The sequence below is a fragment of the Prionailurus viverrinus genome, chromosome B3 (genome assembly GCF_022837055.1).
Source record: "Prionailurus viverrinus isolate Anna chromosome B3, UM_Priviv_1.0, whole genome shotgun sequence".
NCBI lineage: Eukaryota > Metazoa > Chordata > Mammalia > Carnivora > Felidae > Prionailurus > Prionailurus viverrinus.
Window position 1 is genome coordinate 81,468,409 of NC_062566.1, and position 22,400 is coordinate 81,490,808.

At 39.6% G+C, this 22,400-nt stretch overlaps 1 protein-coding gene across 6 annotated transcripts in view; it reads right to left on the reverse strand.

The window, feature by feature from the left end:
- Positions 1 to 22,400, reverse strand: part of SLC25A21 (solute carrier family 25 member 21) — a 486,715-nt gene that overhangs the window by 31,209 nt on the left and 433,106 nt on the right. For all 6 annotated transcript variants that reach the window (XR_007153080.1, XM_047863361.1, XM_047863356.1 and 3 more), the window contains 3 exons: positions 21,224 to 21,283; positions 17,344 to 17,451; positions 4,039 to 4,203 (listed from right to left, as the gene is read on the reverse strand). Coding sequence is in view for 5 of the 6 variants with exons in the window: in XM_047863361.1 (XP_047719317.1) it covers positions 4,039 to 4,203; positions 17,344 to 17,451; positions 21,224 to 21,283 (333 nt within the window). In the remaining variant the exon portion in view is untranslated. The remainder of the gene's footprint in view (positions 1 to 4,038; positions 4,204 to 17,343; positions 17,452 to 21,223; positions 21,284 to 22,400) is intronic.

Genomic DNA, 22,400 nt, shown 5'->3' on the forward strand with positions numbered 1-22,400 from the left:
CAGAATGGTATACAGAAAAAAGTACTTCCCTTTACTGCTGCTTTCTCTCTATCACACACACCCACACCACTTCTCGTTTCCACTCCCCAGAGATCATTATAAACAGTTTCTTTTAAAATAAAATACTTTGAAAATGGAAAACGCTGTAAGACAATTTATGGATTTAAAAAAATACATTAAAGAAAAATCTCAAATTATTTCATGCCAGTCAGGATTGGTGAAATCTCAAATTCCCTCGGAACAACAGAATGACCAATTGCTGGGTAAGGCAACTGAAATAATAATCCTGTAAACAAATCATCCAAAGTGTATGGCTAGAGACAGCCCACAGCAAAGATGGAATAAAGCCTTCAAGGAACACCACCTCCTCCTCATGGTTAACAACTTGATGACGTTCTTCAACATGTTTTAATGATTATCATACCTTCCCCTTCACAAAGGATTGATTTATTATGGTTTAAATTTAAAGAATACTGGTTTTCCAGTTTTGAATCAGGCTTAGATTACAGAACACATAAAATCAATGACTTTGTTCTAGACAAGAAAAGACCACAGTGTTCATTCAAGTGAAAAAGGAACAGTCCTGGGGAAACATTCTTCATGGGGTTCTACGTGCTGTTTCCACCACCCGCTTCACCACCTCTCTCCTTCCCTGATTGCTGTCATCAGCACCACCACACCTAACATTTCCATGGCTCCTTAAAATTCACAAACAACTTCACATACCACTTATCTTAATCATCAAATAATGTCGGGTAGAAAGAACCATCTTAGCTTTTCAATACACAATAAAATACACACACACACACACACACACACACACACACACACACACTAAAAAACCTGAAGCTCAGAGCAGCAAGGTGATTGGCTCAAGTTCTTTCACCCAGTAAAGGGACACTTGCCCAGGTTTATGACGACTTCAAAGTGTGTATCTCCAACTCAGATCTCCCCTCTGAAGCTCCAGGACCCACATCCAATCTCCGACTCAACATCTGCACTTTCGTTCTGAGGGTAGTTAAATTCAGTTTCCAGGCTGAGCCCATGATATTCTCCCATTAACTTGCCTCTCTTTCAGTGGTTTTCTTTCTCAGTAAATGGCACCATCATCCTTTCAGTTGCTTAAGCCAAAAACTTAGGCATCATCTCTATCCACCACCCCTTTTCTCAACATGCATACATGGACTCCATTAGATTTTGCCTTCTGAAGATTTCTCAAAAATGTCCATTTCTCCTTGTCTCCACCATGAACAACACAGCCCAAGGCCTCAGCATCTCACTTTGAAATCATTTTCATGTTATACCCTGCACTTCCCTCACCACCTCCACTCCATGCATTCTCCACTTGGTAGCCACCGTGATTCGGTAATTCCTCTACTTAAAATCTTTGGTTGGCTTCCTAATGCTCTTCAGATAAAGGGAAGAATCCCTAGTGTGGCCTATAAGAGCCGGTATGATCTGACCGCTGCAAACTGGCAAGATAAATGAGTGCTTTCCATAGTTTCAAGATACCATGCTGTAGTTTTAAATAATGAGTATTTAAGTGCTGTGTTTATATAATGCATAATATTTAATAACATAAGTGCATTAATTGTAGAGTGACATTCACACTTGTGGATTTTAAAGCATTAAGATATGACCACATATAAATCTTCGTGAATTCTTTCTTAAATATAACCAAATTCATTTTATAATACTATATTAATTAAAATACATGCCCAAATATGTGTAATAAAATATATAATAATCATATAATTTATTTCATTGTGTGTGATTTCTATCTGTTTCAAGCCTTTGGATAGCTGGAGAGATGGACATGTCTCCCATGTTGTATGGATTACTCATCTCAGAGTCTAAAAAGCAGAGTCAACTTCATGTGATTGTGTCTTGTGCAGTTACCCAGGGCCTACACATAGAAGAGCTTGGTTTCACTGCCTTACTATTTGGTCTTGAAATTCTTAATAATTTTTGAACAAGGGTCCTATATTTTCATTTTGTCCAAGGAACCACAAGTTGTTTAGTCCATTCCTGCTAAAAAGAACCTCAATGTATTAAGAGTTGAACTCTCTTGTATCATTCAAGACCAAAGTATTTATTGCATTCTATTTCTGGATTTCTTCACAGAAGGAGGACTCTGAGGACCACTGGAGTCAGAATTGTCAATCAATGGGGGAAGGGTGTTTATATACTGTGGTCAATCACAGACTTCAGGCCAACAAAACATAAGCTTCTACTCAACAAATGAGGTTTCCAGGGGTGCCTGGGTGGCTCAGTTGGTTAAGCGTCTGACTTTGGAACTCAGGTCATGATCTCATGGTGCATGGGTTCAAGCCCTGTGTCAGGCTCTGTGCTGATAGCTCAGAGCCTGGAGTCCATTTTGGATTCTGTCTCCCTCTCTCTCTGCTCCTCCTCTGCTCATGCTCTGTGTTTCTCTCTCAAAAATAAATAAACACTGAAAAATTTCTAAATAAATAAATAAATAAATAAATAAATAAATAAATAAATAAATAAATAAGATTTCCAAATACAATAAAATGTGGTTAACAACTTTGGCTAGTGAAAGAGGTAATACCAACGGATGGTTAATGTGGAACATCCCCTGGATTCAGCTGCTACTTAAGTCTTGTCCTAGAATATGGGCAATAGCTGGGCAAAGGTAGGTATAATCAACTTTACTAAAGAGTCTAGTGGTAGCAACATCAGAAATATTTTTATGATTTATAAAAGTCCATCTGTACTTTGTACTAAGCAAAATAAAAAAGTGAACCCCTGTGGGAAATTTTCTGCATGTGAAAAATGTGTCCCCAGAGGGTGCTTCCAGGATTGCAATCTTTGATGCAAGCAAGCAATATAATGGTGGGGGAAAATTGTGCTGTAATGGCTGAAAAGATGCTAGGTTTAAAGCACATCATGTGCTACTTTCATCTTGTAGAAGTTAAAAGGCTGCTAGCATCTGTAAATTATCATTAAATATATATATTAAATATATATATATTACATATATATTTATTATATATCATTAAATATATATACATATATAATTATTTTTATTTTGCATGAAAGTGAATGATCCTTAAAGAGTTGGTTTACTGCTTACCCTAGTTAACGTAGGTGAATTTAAAAATGAATATCTACGTAAAATTTAAATTTTAGGCTGATAATTTTTCCCCAGAGCTCAAAATTTATGTAGAATATGAAAATTTCAACTTTCTTGAGAAGGTTACGCTTCTGAGATAAAAATTACATGATAACACAGTTTCTAGAAGTTCCCATTTGTGATAAATGGGAAGCATTCAGATGTAATGGTGCATACTTCAAGAAGAATTGTGGTGTCAGAATTGGTTTCAAGTCTCTACTTGGCTATTAACTACTTAACAATTTACTTGATTTTTCTTTTTCTTTTTTAAAAATTTTTTGAATGTTGGGGCGCCTGGGTGGCGCAGTCGGTTAAGCGTCCGACTTCAGCCAGGTCACGATCTCGCAGTCCGTGAGTTCGAGCCCCGCGTCAGGCTCTGGGCTGATGGCTCAGAGCCTGGAGCCTGTTTCCGATTCTGTGTCTCCCTCTCTCTCTGCCCTCCCCCGTTCATGCTCTGTCTCTCTCTGTCCCAAAAATAAATAAACGTTGAAAAAAAAATTAAAAAAAAAATTTTTTTTTGAATGTTTATTTTTGAGAGAGAGACAGAACGTGAGTGGGGGAGGGGCAGAGAGCGAGGAAGGCACAGAATCTAAAGCAGGCTCCAGGCTCTGAGCTGTCAGCACAGAGCCCAACATGGGCTTGAACTCACAAACCGTGAGATCATGACCTGAGCTGCGGTCGCCCAACCAACTGAGCCACCCAGGCGCCCTGAGTTTTCTAAGCCTCAGTTTCCAATTCCTAAATAAGAATAACAACAGCCCAGGAATAAGGCTACTTACTGTGAGGATCAAATTAGATGTAAGTGTTTAGCACAGTGACTAGGACATGGCGAACACTCTACAAATGTAGCTGTCATCACTGATGACATTTTTCTCCAGGATTTTAATCTATTAAATAGTTACCTTATTGACAGGAACAATGTTTTTGACATTGTAGTAGAAGCCAAAATAAACCATGTTGAAAACCCCATGACGTCCCAAAGTTGCTGTAAATCCTTTGTTGAGGCCCTGGAGTCCCAAGCCTTCCTTCTTAATGATGTGTCTTGCATAACTCATAGTGGATGGTTGCTGTAGGAGAGAGGAGGAAAGCCAGAAAGATCATCTTTGAGACCGTGAAATAGAGTAAATTACCATTTTAGCTTCCCTTCAAGCCAAAACTATTAGGGACGATTTTTGTCTCCAACATGCATAATCATGCCTAGATCCATGCTTTTAAAATTAGGAAGCCCCAAAAGTAAACAAAATTGCATGCATACAGGTCTGAAAGGGAAGATTTCTGGCAAAAACAAAAAAAAACAAAAAACCCACATCTTTGTTGGAATTAGTGAAACTAAGGTCATGTAATACCTATCATCACTACCTACATGTAAATAGCTGTATCCAATTCTGGATTATCCAAAGTAATGGAGGGGATTAGCCATACAGATAAACTGGTAATCCGTAACTGTGCATAATCCAAAAGGAATTTATATTTGGTTTTTGAATCCAGCATATGTACTTTTCTAATTATGTTTTTCTAAAGTGAATGTTACAATTAATCTTGACTCCATTGGCTCAATAGTTTAAAGTGGCACCAGGTTAGAAATCGGGCATGGATAAATTGCAGTTGTTTGTAGACTTCTTCAAGAGGGTGCGCAATCAGTGTGTATCACTCACTGTGATAAATGATGAGTCAGTGGTGCTGGGAGTAGTGGGTTACCTTTAATTTACTTCCTTCCACTCTTCCGATAGATTACCCGACCCTAAAATACCCTGACTGCTGAACTCCAGTCTATTGCTACTTTTGGAACATGCTACAGAGCTCACTGTAGCTTGCCCTGAGGTTTATAATTCATTACAATACAATAACAGTTCATGTGGGTTTTTTTTAAAAAGTTGAATGATTGCTTCCTTTTGGAGGTACAGTACAAAGGGTATCTCTCCATATATATATATATATATATATATATATATATGTTTATTTTTGACAGAGAGAGAGAGAGAGAGAGAGAGAGAGAGAGACAGAGCATGAGCAGGGGAGGGACAGAGAGAGAGGGAGACACAGAATCTGAAGCAGGCTCCAGGCTCTGAGCTGTCAGCACAGGGCCTGACACAGGGCTCAAACTCACTAGCTGTGAGATCATGACCTGAGCTGAAGTTGGATGCTCAACCGACTGAGCCACCCAGGCACCCCGCTCCTTGTTATATTTTGAATGAATAGTAAAGAGGGGGAAATGTTCAGTATTTAATTTTTTTTCCCCCATGAGGCAAGCACTGATGTGACATTTGTTTTTTTTTCTCCAACGTGCATAACCTGGAGCAGGTCGCTGGAGTGCTCATGGCAGTCTGATGTGCTTTCTAAGTGTTTTCTTATCATGTGCAATTAAGGTTGTATCAGAACAGAGAAGAACAAACCCAATCAAGGTTTTTCATCCACCTTGTATTTATAGCTATGTAATTAGCATGAGATACTTAATTGAGCTTGTTTATATAGTAAATCCTGTAGGTTTCGGTGATGTTTTTTTTTTTTTTTAATTTTTTTTTTTTTAACGTTTATTTTTGGGACAGAGAGAGACAGAGCATGAACGGGGGAGGGGCAGACAGAGAGGGAGACACAGAATCGGAAACAGGCTCCAGGGTCCGAGCCATCAGCCCAGAGCCTGACGCGGGGCTCGAACTCACGGACTGCGAGATCGTGACCTGGCTGAAGTTGGACGCCCAACCGACTGCGCCACCCAGGCGCCCCTTCGGTGATGTTTTAAGAACTCCTAACTACAATACTACACTCGACTTCATCTTTTCATTTTGTACAATAAATTGTATTAAGCTTAAGGAAACCCTTTTTTGCAACATGAAAAAAAAAACACATGAGAAAGCATCTTAAAAATAATAAGCAAACATTTCATATAGGAAAACCAAAAATTCTCAGAAGGTTAAAGTTCACTCTCTGTCCTACAAAATGGGACTTTTTTTATTCGTGTTCTGGCACACTGTCTATCAACACAAATTATTTATTTTGGTTTTCAAAACAGACTTGAGGACAAGTTGAGCAGAAATTCATTTCTGTTGGAAAGAGTCTGGAAATGCTGGGCAAACCACCTAAGCTCTGCTCTCCTGCTCTGGGGAAGGCAGCCAGGGGGCACATTTTGAACTTAAGTGCCTGGTTGCGTCTGAACTCTAGTTGTGAATCATTAGTTAAATCAGGGAGCAGCACAGTAGATAGAAATAATGGGTTGGAGCTAGAAGCTCCAGGTTTGAGTCTCAGCAATTCCACTTGCTAGCTTGGGCAAGGATTTTATCTGCTTTTATCCTCACTTTACTCATCTGTAAAATAAGAATAATAATAGAATCCTAGAAGAGAATCTTTCTCATCGCATTGCTGTGATGACAATAAGTCAATGCATTTTTCCTATATAAGCATTCACTACATATTAGCTGTTAATAAGGTAATTATGCTGTCAATAAAAATAGTTCTAATAACGAAACAACAGGTAATTTCTTTGTTGGCTGGAGGCAATGATATTAAAAAAACAGAGGCTGATTTGAGGGAGAAGAAGGGCATGCATAACTAGCCTCGTCCTTTTCCTTCCTTCTGGCTGTCCTTTCCTTTTCCCAGAGCCCTGGACCCTTGTGATTTGTCACAGGAAATGCATCCAGACTGCAATAGGAAAAGGTCTACTTCCTCTGAGGCCTAACAAAATCTAGCCTTTGGGCTGGAGATCTTGTCCAGGGATCTTGCTCACCCCAGGGACTTTCCTCTCTAGAGCAGTGGATCCTATAAAATGGCCTCTTCCCTATCCTTCAAAGTTAACATCGTTGGTAAGAATTCTCCACTGGATAAGTCTGTGGGCTACAGAAGCAAGGTCACATGGGAGCAAAGGTTGGGAACGAAAAAGTCACCAGCTGTGCCTCCACCTGCCACAGGCTACAGCCTGGAGAGCATATTCATGTGTGTTACCACGTACCTGGAACACAGTAAGTGCTCATCGATGTTAACCACTAACAGGTATTTGGCACTTTACATATATCACGTTATTTAATCCTCTCAACAAGTGTGTGAGATAGGTATTACCATTATTCCCATTTGACCGATGGGGAAACTAAGGTTGAGTTACTTGCTCAAGATCACAGACATAGTGCCAGTGCTCAACTAAAGCCTCTCAGACTCCAAGTCCATACTTGGTTTTGCCATCCTAACATATCCGATTGCTTTTCTCAACCTTGTAATGTGAGGAGCGGGTGATATTTTCCTTATTTTGCAGGTGAGGAAACTAAGGATTGTTCCCATAAAAAGTAGGAGTGTGCTTTTTGCTTCATTCAGCAACATTGTATCACACACATGTAAGCAAATATTTAATTAGAAAGGCAAAACATGACTTCCACTGGGATGCTTAAATAGGAAAATACAGAATCATTTTGACTAGATCTCTGTAAACACAAGGAATTTTACTAAACGTATTTGATTACTGGGCTTCCATTTCAAAACAAAATGGTGACTGATTGGCATCATCAGCCAAATGATTCCAATACTATCCAACCCAGCAGGTCACCCACCAGCTCAGTTTCCTTCCAACATTTAGATTCACTGCAATTTTCGTATTTAGTTACCAGTTGTGGGCCAAATTGCATTATAACTTCCTAGAAGTACTTTTCACTCACTGCACCAGAACGCAAGCAGGGAAGAATAAGTGGATAGGAAGGTAGCTAATACTGTGATATCACACTGCTCTCCACACTGCTTTGCAGAAATCTTCAGGTCACTATACCTGTCAGAATATTTCCCTCTGACATAACTCAAAGTCTTTCAGTTTCACTTCAGCTATTGTCAACTGCTAATTCTGGGAACTCTGTTCTTTCATGCATTCATTTATTCAACAAATTCCTATTGTGTGCCTAGTGGGTGCCACGTGCTGTGCTAAATGTCTAGTGCAGTACTTTTTGTTCATATTCTAGAAACAAGTTATTTTTGCTTTGATTTTCTCTTACTTGGAGAGATACGCTGATAATTTTTTATATCTGCCCATGAGAATATTCCACAATGGTTATGAAATATGGAATCAAATTTCTGTTTCAAAAGTCCTTAAGAGGCTTAATTAAAGAGAAGTTCCTTCGCCTACACAATACTCCCAGGCATCACTCCGGGACACATTCCTTACTCACTGAGAGTCCAGTATTACCAACAAATCACTGAGATGACTTATGGCAGCCTGAGCTATTTTTTCTGGAGTTCTTCCACCTAACTACTGCCCATAGCTGGCTCTGACTAGCTTGTGAGATCACAGACTGAAGCGAGGGCAGAAGGCATTGTTCTCTGGGTAAATAGCTCTCAGAGTACGGCCAATAGGTATAGACGTGGGGTGTGTGTCAATGAATTTCCTCCATCCCTAAAGCCAGAGAAGAGCTCTAGGCACATCATGTCAAAAGTTAGCACGCTCCACATGCGTTCCTTTACCTGCTTCCTAGGGCAAGGTGAATTTTGCTGTATTTTAGAGCCAATGGAATAGGGCGTTGCATTGAATTTCATCACATGGCTGGAAAGCAAACCGGATGAGACCTTTACACAATGGAGTGAGTGTCCATATCTGGCCCTTCAGAAAAATACTGCTTTGTTAAAAAAAAGAAGAGACTCAGTTGTTGCTTTTAGGTAGGAGAATACCCTGGTTCTTCAGGAGATAGAAGATCACTTATGTTTTTCATTGGTCAAATAAAGTCTCAAAGCATTTTGATACATTTGAAAAGAAAAAAGAAAAAAAAATCCCTCCCTGTTTTTTGTGAACAAAATATAAGTGAAAGAATATGAATTGGGCTAAAATTCCACATTTACACATTTCTTTAGCTGAGATACTTCACTAATTCATCATTATAGTTTATTTATTATTTTTTTGTTTTAATTTTTGTTTTCAACGTTTATTTTATTTTTGGGACAGAGAGAGACAGAGCATGAACGGGGGAGGGGCACAGGGAGAGGGAGACACAGAATCTGAAACAGGCTCCAGGCTCTGAGCCATCAGCCCAGAGCCTGACGCGGGGCTCGAACTCCCGGACCGCGAGATCGTGACCTGGCTGAAGTCGGACGCTTAACCGACTGCGCCACCCAGGCGCCCCATTATAGTTTATTTTAATAGAGCAAGATTATGGACAAAAAGACACTCAGAATATAATTATAGTTTATACCTAGAGTTAATGTTTGATGAATGGGTCTATTTTTTAAATAATCTGTGAGGGGATAACAATTTGCCATAAACAAACTTTCCCAGATGCTAAGCCACAAAGCTACATCAATACCAACTTGCTACCCAATAACCACTCCTGGAGGAACACAGGGCTTTCCAGGTGATGAGATGCTAACACTGTGCCTTGACACTGCACTGTTGGTAGAGCAGGAAAGAAGGTGACTGTGCTGTGGCCACAATGGTGACCACTCAATGACTGGCAACACAGAAGGAGTCTTTGTTTTTTCATGGTTCCAGAAACACTTTAGACTTTCCCTTAAGTTTCATAATTACCCGCATTTCTTTATCTCAATAAAAGCAGTGTGGTTGACTAGAAAGAGAACTCTATGCTATTGTTCAGTTCCTTAGAGCTACTGATTTCATTAGGCTTTATTTTCCCTATCTATACAATGGAGATAAAGCCACCGACCTTATAGAGGTAATGGGAGAATTTGAAATACCAAGAATGTGTATATGTGTGGCATTAGAAAAAAGTGGCAGAATGAATAGCAGTTACCAAAGCACTGGGGTTGGAGGGGAGTGCTGGTGGAAATTACAAACTATTTTTTCTTTCTTAAATGTTTATTTTTGAGAGGGAGAATGTGTGCGTGTGTGTGGGTAGGGTGGGGGTAGTGGCAGAGAGAGAGAGGGAGACAGAATCGCAAGCATGCTCCATGCTGTCAGCACAGAGCCCGATGCAGGGCTCAAACCCACAAACTGTGAGATCATGACCTGAGCCAAAATCAAGAGTTGGACACTTAACCAACTGAGTCACCCAGATGCCCCTAATTTTTCTTTTTGTAGGTTTGTATTACTTGATTTGTAGGAAAGAACCAATGTAATACTTTTACCATTTACAAAATCATATAAGTTCAAAAAATCAAATAAAGGAAAAAACATGTAAGGCATCTTACACAGTATCTGGCATATAGTAGATGTTCTGTAAATGGTAGCTATTATCATTACTTCAAAGTCTCAATTCTGAAAGCAAAAATCTAGAGTTCCTGGCACGGCTGAATGGAAGACTGAAGTCTATTTTCTGTAAATGATAATAGAGAGACAACTTGGCTGCTGCCTTAGGTATTGTTGAAAGATAACTATAGGAATGGATTCATATACATAATTCACTTTTCTGCCCACAAGAATCACAGACTGGAAAGAAATAATTTATGTACTGAGCAGTTTCCAGGCAGTGTTTCACACAGTAATGCAGGAAAAATTTGAACTTAACTCAGTACATCATCATGAATGTTGACATGCCCTTGAAGCTGGCTTCTCACACTATCTGTAAACAGAGCCACACGCTCATTCTCTAACTCAACTTCCCTTTTTCTTGAAAGAGATAATCACAAAATACAGTCCTTCTATTTACTTTATATTGACTCTACATAATGCAACTAAGTTTAAACATCTGTTAAATGCCTATGGAGAAAATAATCACTAAGCTTTGTGATATCATATATGATCTAATTGGTCTCTATTAGATTATTAAGCTCCCAGGAGAAAGTTAGTGGTGTTATCCAAAACCAGAATCAAACCCTGAACTAATTTTTTAAAAATCCCTGTTGTTAAAGATTCTGCCATCAATGACACATTTGCTATCTGTTCCTTGAGCCTTAAAGTTATAATCATATCATAAAGGTAGAAGACTAATTATTCCTTTCTTGGGTTGAACATCTTTAAAGACTAATAGAGGGGAAACAGGCTTTTGCAATTCACTTAAGCCTTAGTTTCATATTTGGGGGTGAGAATGATTATGTTCATATGTAATGTAGATAAAAATGAGGAGGAAAACCTGTGCCCCATCCACACATCAGAGGCAAATCCTATAGACCTCAAGGGAAGGAAAACATAACCCGTTAGCCAAATAATAACTTTGAAGTAGATTTCAAAGTGGAGAGAAAAACTGGGAAACAATTCATACAAGATTTTGCTCCTGGGGAGAAATTCACATTTTCCAGGCTTGCAGAGAGCATGCCAACCAAACACCACTGGGCTAAGCACAACTGATAGGGGACTTCTAGTTCTTACAAATCTATAGATTAAAAAACGACGAGCCCAGTTAGAGAGGAGAAAGGTCCTATAAGGACAACAAGCTGTAAAGTCACACTTCTGGCAAGACTGGATATGCAAACCATCTCCGATAGAGAAATCCTCAGGCAAGCCTTGTCCTTAGCCAAAGAGACTACAAACCAGAACAACACTTTGCTTGGGTTTAGTTTGAAGGACAGGGGGATATTTGGGTCTATCCCGATTTTATTTGAACATGTTTTTACACCCACTGAACCAAACCAGAGCATGACAAAGCTGTGATTACTTTGCTCCCCACAGAAGGTCAAGCATATTTAAATTAGAGACCGGTTTTCTTTATTCACTGTGAATTTTAAGATGCTGGCCAAGATTCTGGTATTGGAATTGGAGGAAGTGTGGCAGGGATTATAGTCTTTGACTGATATGGTGGTAATTTAAAAAGTGGAGGCAAGACAAGCACACCTATTGAAATACTTTACACAGAAGCTGGAAGGATATGAGGGAAATATCAGGAACCAAATGAACCACAGTTTCTTTGTATTTTTAGAATAGTTTATGGCTAAACTGAGTGGGAAGGCGCATTTTATGGGTAACATACTTTTGACTGGCTAGAGAACCAAGCCTAGACCACAGAAGGGAGAACCCAGGCAGCTGGAGCCAGCAAGTCACCTGCCAGGCCTGGCAATTCTCATGGGAATTGCACTTGGGGCTCCAAGAACCTAACAAACACAGCCTCTTCTCTCAGCCAGCGCTGCCTTTGGACCCCAGCCAGAGGCCCCCCCCCGCATTCTGGCCCCTTACCAGCTCTGCCCTCCCCACAGGACCAATGGGGATATCTGCCTACTTCCCACCACCTCTTTCTAGGCCTTGCTCTGTGTACGCTGAGACTACATTAAGATTAATGTTGACTACTGTTGCCCTCGTCTGTCTTCCGCTGCAGGAACCTCTCTCAGCTACAGCAACTTCTTCGGAAACTTTCATTTCTAAGCGACCATGTTGACTCACCTCCTCTGGATGACGAAATAGGAAAATCCACAATTACTGTGTAGGAATCTGCAGTGGTTCGTATCTACGACATGAGGGTAGCATAGCGGAACGGCAGGCAGGCTGCCGGAGAGACCGACACTACCGGCCGGAACAACTAAGCGTTAATCTACCTGCAAAATAAGCCTCTGAGGAGTCTGCTCTGCTCTCCTTAAAGGTGTTATCAAGCCATTTGGCCATTCTGCCTGCAGCCCCTCCATTGAGGGTTCTACCACAACTGGTAGTTATAATTACCCGCAAAGGCCGAAAATGAGCTTAGTTCACAACCTCCACGTGAGATGATCAGGAAGGCTTGATCAAGAATTTTATGAAACTATTCCAGAGGAAGAATATCTTGATCATGGTGGAATTCTTTCCAAAGTGCCTTCACATGTTTTTAGTGTCAACCTCTAACTTCTGCTGCTATATGCTACTTATTCACAGCAAGCCGGTAGCCGGTTTCTACTGTTTATGATAGGAGACCTGCATCTGCGTTTGAAGACCTTGTCAAAAGGCCCTGTAACTAGGCTGCCAGCCCTTAAGCCTTGATGAAGAATTCCTATTGGCAGCTGAGGATGGCCTAAGGTGGGCTGAGGGAGAAAACGAACCATCGCTCAGTAAGCTGTTTACGTGCCCACAACTGGAGCCACCTGTGACCGCCCAGTATTAATTGCGGTACTAGCTCAAGATAAACGTCTTTATGCAAACTTAAGCGTTTATAAGATCAACTTGCATCTTGAAATAGTTGTTACTGGTTGACTGCCTACCGTGTACCAGGTTCTGTGTTAAGATCTTTGCGTATATTATCACATTTAAGTTCTCATAAAAACACATAACAACAGCTAACACTTATTTAATCATCACTGTATGACAGACTGTATAGACAGCTTTGCATACACATCTCAACCCTGATTATACCATTTAATGTGGCTGTTAACTATTATTCTTCTCTAACAAAACAGGAAACTGGGCTATAGTCAGAGTGGGAAACATGAACTTGTCACATAGTCAGTAACCGAGACGGCCCTCCAGAGCTTGTGCTTCTAGCCACTTCACAGAGATGCCTCTCTGTCAGATGGTTGGACTGGTTGCCATCACTTTACCATTTGGCATGTAACTTTTCTCAAGGCCCCAATGTTAGGAAATGGTAAAGAGCATGATGGGTGCATCTCTCTCAAACCCTGGGCCTGCTTTGCCAGTTCACCAATTGCTTTCCTGTTCTAGACAGTTCTGTTTATATATGTTCTTCAATAGTCTGTATGTAAGGTTTAAAAATTTTAAAGAAATTATAGAGCAGGGGAAAATGAGGGTTTCTGCTACTGTCAATGAAGCAATGGAAACTGAATTATGCAATATTGAGCCTTAAGATGAGCCAGCAAATCATTCCTACCTAAATCAGCTGAGAACCTTCTCCCTAAAGGGAGGCTTGGTCCTGGTAGAGCCACAGAACACTTCTTTTGGATTACATACTTTTTTTTTTTAATTTTTTTTTAATGTTTATTTATTTTTGAGAGAGACAGAGACAGGATGTGAGTGGGTTAGGGGCAGAGAAAGAGGGAGACACAGAATCCGAAGTAGGCTCCAGGCTCTGAGCTGTCAGCACTGAGCCCGACGCAGGGCTTGAACTCACAAGCTGTGAGATCATGACCTGAGCCGAAGTCGGACACCCAACCGACTGAGCCACCCAGGCACCCCTATATACTTTTCTTTATACTGTTCTGTATTTTCTAAATTTTCTACAATGAAAGTGTTACTTTTTAAACTAAATGGTCACAGGTAATGCTGAATACATTCTCATGTTAAACATTCCACACAAAGCCCTTCCCTTAAACTCTCACCTTCCACTCCCCTATTCTAGACCTCCTTTCTAGAGGTAATCATAATTTATAAGTTTGTATGAATTCCTTTGCATGACGGACTGCACTGTCCTATAAAGAAATCACTACCCATACGTGGCTATTGAACACTTGAAATGCCCTAGTTCAAATTGAAATGTACTTGTAAGCATAAAATACACATGAAATTTAAAGACCAAATATGAAAGAGTGTAAAATAACCTCATATAATTTTTACACTGATCACATGTTGAAATGACAGTATTTTAGATGCACTGAGTTAAATAAATCAAAATAAATAAAGTGTAGTATTAAATTAATGTCATGTTTCTTTTGATCTTTTTAAATATAGGTACTAGAAAATGTGGCTTAAATTATATTTCTATTGGCCAGAACTGCTCTGGAGTCTAGATCACTTTTAGTATGTTTACATACTTACATATAGAAATATATAGTTTTTGTATGCATTACTTTCACACTTGGACTAAAAATTTTTTTTCTTAAAAGAGTATAATCTTGAAATGCATTGAGCATTAAATTAATTCCTTTTTCCCTTCCTTTCTCTTCCCCACCCTACCCACCACCTCCAACACACATACTTCTTGACAACCAAAAAAGCCTCAGAGTGAAGAAAGCAATAATTATTCTTGACCATACAAATGCTGAAGTGGGAACACCTGATAATTGGATTAAGTCAACCCAGGCACAGAGTTAACAAAAGGGTATCTCCTTTTTGGATAAAAGAAAGTACTAGTCAATGGAGGAAGGCTTTAGAGTTAGTGGGTCCCAGACAAAAGACATAGGAAATAGCTACATTTGCCAAAAATGACCAGTAGTTATTTTTAAAAATTTTTTTTTCAACGTTTATTTATTTTTGGGACAGAGAGAGACAGAGCATGAACGGGGGAGGGGCAGAGAGAGAGGGAGACACAGAATCGGAAACAGGCTCCAGGCTCTGAGCCATCAGCCCAGAGCCTGACGCGGGGCTGGAACTCCCGGACCGCGAGATCGTGACCTGGCTGAAGTCGGACGCTTAACCGACTGCGCCACCCAGGCGCCCCCAGTAGTTATTTTTAAATAACTAGATCCAAGTTTGTTATTCTTGTCATCTATTCCTCTCAGATTTTTTTTTCCAGAAAGTGTAGTTCCATTACTTTATGTTGGGTGACTATGTACTACTAACTACTTTTCCATTTGATCAATATTGTCTATAAAGCACCACCTCAGTTCAGCTACTGATAGTTGCTGGAAATAAATGCTGACATATGTGACCACCTCTGACTTGTTGAAGGCTATAAGGTACCCAAAATTTTTGTTTGGTCTAAGCAAATATCTAAAAGTGAATCTAGTTCAGAAGATTCTGCAAGGAAATGACCCCAAACAGGTGTCTGTTCTCCCCCACTTAAAAAATGCCTGCCTGCATACACATAAACAATTTATACACACCACACTGTTCTAAGTGAACTGGGAACACGTTCACATGCAGCATTCTTGTGTTAGGCTGGAAGGGTGTTTACCATGTTTTAGCAAGGCCTTAGCACATGCAACACATTAGCAATTATTACTTGGCCTCAGTGTAGAACCTCCTTGAGGGCAGAGGAGAGAAAAAGAACATTAGGCATGAGCAGAGGTGCTGTGATAACTCATTATTTTCATTCCCATGAGTGCTCCTTGGTGCTCTGTCCCATTTGCATCCCTCTGGTTACGTGCTACCTTGATAAAGGACGGTAGTTGAATACCTGTTTTCCTTTGCCCCCCTCTTGCTGCCCTGACAAACTTCCCAATGACTAAAATGAGGCCATCCAGGGGAGGAGCTCCAAAATTTTCTTCTAGTTGGTAATTCTGCTTGTCTAACAAATCAAAATTTCCTTGAACAGATTTCATGGGGGCTGCTCCATTTTGATAGGGCATTGGAAAAGCGTTTCTTCTCTTTTCTTCCTATTCCTTATCACCTTTTTCCTTCATTCAAGGAAATAGAAAACAAAACAGAAACAAAGACCAGGGCAATACAACAACTGTCATTCTTTTCCAAAGTGCTCTACATATCACTTTAATTAAGGCAACTTTTTGAAACTTAAAAAAAAAAATCACCCTTAATTAGGATTGACTTCATCTGAGTGGAGAGCATCTGCTGAAGCAGCCCAACCCTGTCCCCCTTGGGTCTTGGCAGCTACAGGTGAGCTGGGCCCCCTTCTCCTTTCCCACACCCCTGCTTAAGAAGTTGCCAGGGAGCTCTCAGGCAGTATCAGCAGGCAGGAAGCAGGGTGGGAGTGAGGGGGGTCTCCACCCATTAGCAGCTGCTTAAGTAGTAGGCAGGGGAACTATTCTACAGAGAACTTCAGGTCAGCAGATACTCCAAGGCAATTTACACCACATGCTACCCAGTTGTGGAATTAAATTAAAATGCTGAGGAAGGACCTGGAATGCCAATCTCCTTTTCTCCCTACCTTGTGCTTGGCACCCAAAAGAATAAAACAAGAACAGTTGGACTTGGGGGTTTTAAGGGAATTATTAGGCAACTGGGAGGAAGTGAAGGCAGCATACACCAAGGGAAGCTGTCTTCATGGAACATCATGTACCAGTGATTAAATGTCAGGACCCATCATTGTCCAAGGGGTGACGTCTATACAGGTTTAGTAACTTGCTCATTCCAATTAAACCAAAAGACAAGCTTGACAGATTATCAGAATCTTTGGGGGAAGGAGGTGGGTGGAGTGGAGAAAGGAGTGAGGTAATTTTAAAAAATGACTTCATAATTTTTTTAAAAGGCACAATATTCTCACCTCAGTGATGTTTGCTTCAATCTTTTCCAGTATAATATGAAATAGAAGTTTTGCCAAAAGTAGGGAAAAAATTTCCAAATAAGTCACTATAGATTACATTACAAATCTAAAATAAAAACAGGTAAACATGTGTTTGCCCATCAGACTTTAGTATATTTTTGTTAGCACTTTCCTTGTGGAAGAAATTTGACTTTTTCTTACGCTACTTCCTTAACAATAATTTGCTACAGCTTTAACAAGTGAGTAAGAGCTGGGCTCATAATTACATATATATACATATACACCCACTATATATAAAACAATTTTTTATGTTCCCTCACCAATAGGAAAACATTAAGTGATTACCTCTGTAAATTTGTTCCGATTCGCTTGCAAGCCAACCTTTACTACCTCAAAAGGGTTAACCACGATAGCTTCAGTTAGTCCAGATCCTAATCCAGCAATGGCAAATGTCTATAAAAAATGAAATCAATCAATATTTTAAAACAAGTTATGTGTACTAGGTTAAACATCCTACTTGTTACACTCTGCAGCTGAATGTTATGTTGAGAATGAAGAAACTTACATAAATGCACCATATACCATTACTAAACAGCTTTAGTTCTTGATTAGATGCTGACAATTCATGAAGAAGAAATTACAGAAGCCACAAACCACATCCTAACAATTCAAAATAAAATGTCAAAGCCCCATCAACAACGACTTTTTCCTTAATGAAAAGAAAGGTTGTTTTAGTGATTTAAGGTGGATACTAAAACATCTGCACATGTAACAATTAAAAGAGAGTTTGGCCTGTAAAAGGAGAGCTTCATTTTTAAAGCAGCTAACTTAAATCCTTATTGAGCATCTAAAAAAATTCAAGGAGCAGAATAAAAAATAAAATGTTTATAAAAAGCTGAGTTTCAGGTGACCAAACACTGCAGCTGAAAACATTTAAATGTATAGCCCTGTTGTTAGAGTCACTATTCTAGATAATTAACAAAAAATTTTTATTCATCCTTTCCCTATTTAAAAAAACAGACAACCGCCCTATTCTTCTAGCCATAGAAGCTGAGGAATAAAAGTTGAGATCAGAAATGGCTAGGTTGTTCTGAAGGCTCAGCTAAAATCTAGAACATCAAAGGATGATGTCAGGTTCTTACTTGCTCTCAATTAAGAATTTCTGCAAGAAATTAAAAAAGAACAACTTTCTAGAATTTTCCTCAAAGTAAAATGCTTAAGGGTTTTTCAGAAAATCTGTATCGAAAATAACCAGAACAGGGGCACCTGGGTGGCTCAGTCCATTGAACATCTGACTTCAGCTCAGGTCATGATCTCATGGCTCTGAGTTTGAGCCCTGCAACTGGCTCTGTGCTGACAGCTCAGAGCCTGAAGCCTGCTTCGGATTCTGTGTCTCCCTCTCTGTCTGCCCCTCCCCCACTAGTGTTTTGTCTCTCTCAAAAATAAAATGTTTAACAAAATTTTTAAAAAGTTAACCAGAACAATTAACACACACACACACACACACACACACACACACACACACACTCCAGAAAAACAAAATGAAATAAAGCCTCAAATCTCCAAAACAGATGCTGAAAAAAAAATCCTTTAGCGCTGAAGCTCTAATTCCAGAAGAGGTAATAGTATATACAACCAAAAGAAGAAAAAAGCCAATGAAGAGCAAAGAACACATAACTCTTATCAGGGGTTTCTAATTTCTTCAAATAGGAGACCAAAAGAGAAAAGAGACAGGAATATTTCATAACCTTGGAAGAAAAGGCAAGATAGAACAAGGGAGCATCCAGAGCCAGGAAGTCTGAGTTTAGGTCCTGGTCGTGCCACTGATTGGATGTATGACCACAGTTGCCATGTACAGTAGTTTGTGCACAGAAAAAGGTGTGTGTGTGTGTGTGTGTGTGTGTGTGTGTGTGTGTGTGTGTCTGAAACCCAGCCTGCATCCCACTTGCCAAGCTGGACCTCTGGAGAGGTATCAGTCAGGAGAAAGGGCGCCTTTTCACAACTCACACAAAGGTAACATGTGCTAGTGGCAGCTCTGTGTCTAAATCACTGAACCTTTCATAAGCCATGGTTTTCTCATCTGTAAAATGGGGACAATGATATCTAATCTCCCTAACTCATAAGGGAATTACGAGGATCAAAACAATGTGTGAAGCCCTTTGTAAAGTGCTATACAAAAGCCATTGTTCCTGTTGCACATAAAAATGAAGAGGAAGAATGGGATAGCATACAGATTCAAGGAGAGAGGGAATAATTAATGTTTTCCTTTCATGCCCCTTCATTACGGTTTTAAACATATTTGTATAGGGTAACAGACCAAATATTTTATTCATTTATCTCAGATTTTCATCACGGAACCCAAAACGTGTGTGTGTGTATGTGTCACACACACACACACACACACACACACACACACACACACACACACAAATACTAGTCCCAAACTCTTCTGACTAGGAAAGCTAAAATCCAGATGTTCAGGTTTTTATTACTTACTATATGCAACCTTCCAAGTAATTCACTTTTTTGCTCTTCTATAAAACTCAGCTACATTTGCTGTCAGGACTAGTGTTCAGCAGTCCCTTGTCAAAAGAATTGATCAGCTATCAGCAGATCATGTTACTTAGATTATTCCAGAGACCAGTGGTAATAGTTGGGTTCCCAGCCCCCTAGGCTTTTCATGTGAGAGAACCAGGGGACATTTAAGGGCTGTTTAAGTGTCTAGCTATATCAAAAAGAAGCTGGAATAAATGAGTTCAAGGAAAGAGAAAAACTGCCTACAGTTTGCATGCATTCAGTTATAGTAGCTCGAGTGGCCAAATGCTTTTCTGTTTTAATTCTCAAGAGTGGAGAGAACTGCCGTCCCTCACATGGTACCAATGCTCGACACTGGAACAGCCAGCTGGCCCTCTGGAGACCACATTTTATTGTCTTTTGCTAGGAAGTTTTTAATCCTCTCTTTACCAAGATGTTTTCAAAGTTCAGAGTGACATTAAGAGACGACAGCAAGGCATTAAAAAAAATCTTAGCTAATATTAGGACTCATTCTGCCACTTCCTCCATTCAAGGTTACTTCACAGCCAAGAAGTCTCCTAACAGGATCCTTCCTAGAAAAGAGGAATGTATGGTTTTAAAAATAACAGATACTTCTTCTTGGACAGTTTATTTGGCAGAGTAAATATTCTGAAGTGAACCTTTACAAGTTAAGTAACTGAAAAGTTGAAGCTCAGAACACTGCCTCTCTGGTTGAGTTTTGAGGTACATTTGAGAAGATAAACTGGGGGACTTTTCCAGGGGCTGGAAGGTACACTGTCAGAGGACCAATGCATATGTTGTTTTGCTTTGTTTTCCAGATTTGGTGGGAGAAAAAAATAGTGCATTTTCTCTCTCTTGGGCTCTTGTTGCACACATACTTGTAAAACCCATTTGGTCAATATAATCTGTCTTGTGAAAAGCAGCAAAGTCACCAAGAAGGAGAGGAGTGGCATGGAGAAATGTTCAAATCACCAAACGATTTTCTTGTAATAGCTGAGATGTGTCACTGTTTTTTTTAAGTTTATTTATTTATTTTGAGAGAGAGAGAGTGGGGGTGGGTTGGGCAGAGAGAGAATCCCAAGCAGGCTCCATGCTGTCAGCACAGCCCAACTTGGGGCTTGATCCCATGAACCATGAGATCATGACCTGAGTTGAAACAGAGTCGGAGGCTTAATCGACTGAGCCACCCAGGCACCCCAACTGAGATGTGTCATTGTAACATCACTGTTCTCAACTACAAAAGGCCCTTCTGCATCTGACTACAGCGTGACTTGAAGCCCTATATTTATTTACTACAGCTTGAGCAAAAGCTGGAAAAGTGACCTGTTAGGAAATGTTTTAGGCATACTGACTTTTGCACAAATAGATACGTTCAGTATGTAGGTAAACATATGCATGTTTTGGCTTTAACAGAATCTTTGACAAATGTACTCTTTATTTTATATTCTTGACCATATCTCATATGAGTCCTTCCACACATATCATTGTTGCCATAAATTCATCACCGGGAACTATAAAATAGCCAAATTGTGAGTTATTAGGAAGATGGCTTTCAACAAGTAGCTGAACATTGAATAACTCGAATTCATATTTTAGTAGCCGGGCTTGGGGAATCAAAAGGGTTTTTGTTTCCAGATTTTCCTTTATGAAATAACTCACACACTTAAGTATAATAAATACTCTCACTTACCAATGCTGGTGACAGTGACACATATCCTAGCAATTTCTTGTACTGCTCGAAGGTGAAAAACTGTGAAATAAAACCAAACCCAGAGATTTATAACAATTTCCTGCAACAAACCCTTTAATTGACTCAAATTTCTTTAGTCAATCACTATATTAACCAGCATTTTAGAAAATGATAAACCATCGAACATAGTTTTTAATCTGGTCTCGGGTAGTTACTATTGAATCTTACTTTACCATTGGCATTTTCAAATGCAACTATAATAACCTACAGAAGAGCTGATGGAATCCTTTATAGCAGTAAATGAAGCATACAGCTTCCATTTACCATGACCATTTTCAGTTTCCCCAGACATCAATAGACTTCTTTTTTATGGCAGTGATTCAAAATTATAGGCATAGAGACCTGAAATCTCTGGTCTCCTATGTTTTCTCTCTGAACTGCTTTCCCAGTGAATGCCCAATTTTCTAGCCCACTTGTAAAAGACATCCACTTCTCATCTTTAACTTGAATTTATATTGCTGTGTATCTCTCTTGTTTCATGGAATGTCTAAACACTCACTGATGACGAAGACGGCATGGTAAAACAGAGAAAGACCTAACGAGGTCAGCTTGTCCATCCTGACTTAAAGCAAGACTGTCTTCAATGTGAATAAAGAAAGAGCGCTGTTTATTCCTTCCTTTAAAATTTGATGATGATGAATATTTTGTATATTCCTTCATTAGGTAACATGTAATAGAATTTTCTCTGCAAATAAATTTCTATGGAGGCAAATCTAATCAGACTTCATACAATGTTCCCCAATACATTTCTCTCCTCTCTTTCTATACTCTGCATTTTGGGCAACGACTCTGCTTGATCATGATGTTTTGCTCCTGGGTGCTCTTTTAGGTAGCTGCCTATATCACTGATAGGGCACAATCTTAGGTCCTGCTAGGGTCTGATTTTTAAGACCCCAGAAATGGCATGGTCTCAAGTGTCTTCTACTCTATACTTTATAATCCAATAAAATGGGGGAATGAAAAAAAGTGGAATTGGGGGTTAAATAATACTCTGTTGTTAGAAGGAGGTACTTCCATGTAGACATGGCTCCATGAGTTGTTGGGTAGACCTAAAATCATTTTATCACTGGATAGATTTTGATCCTTTTAAAGACTCAGGAATGACTTTTGTGTCATG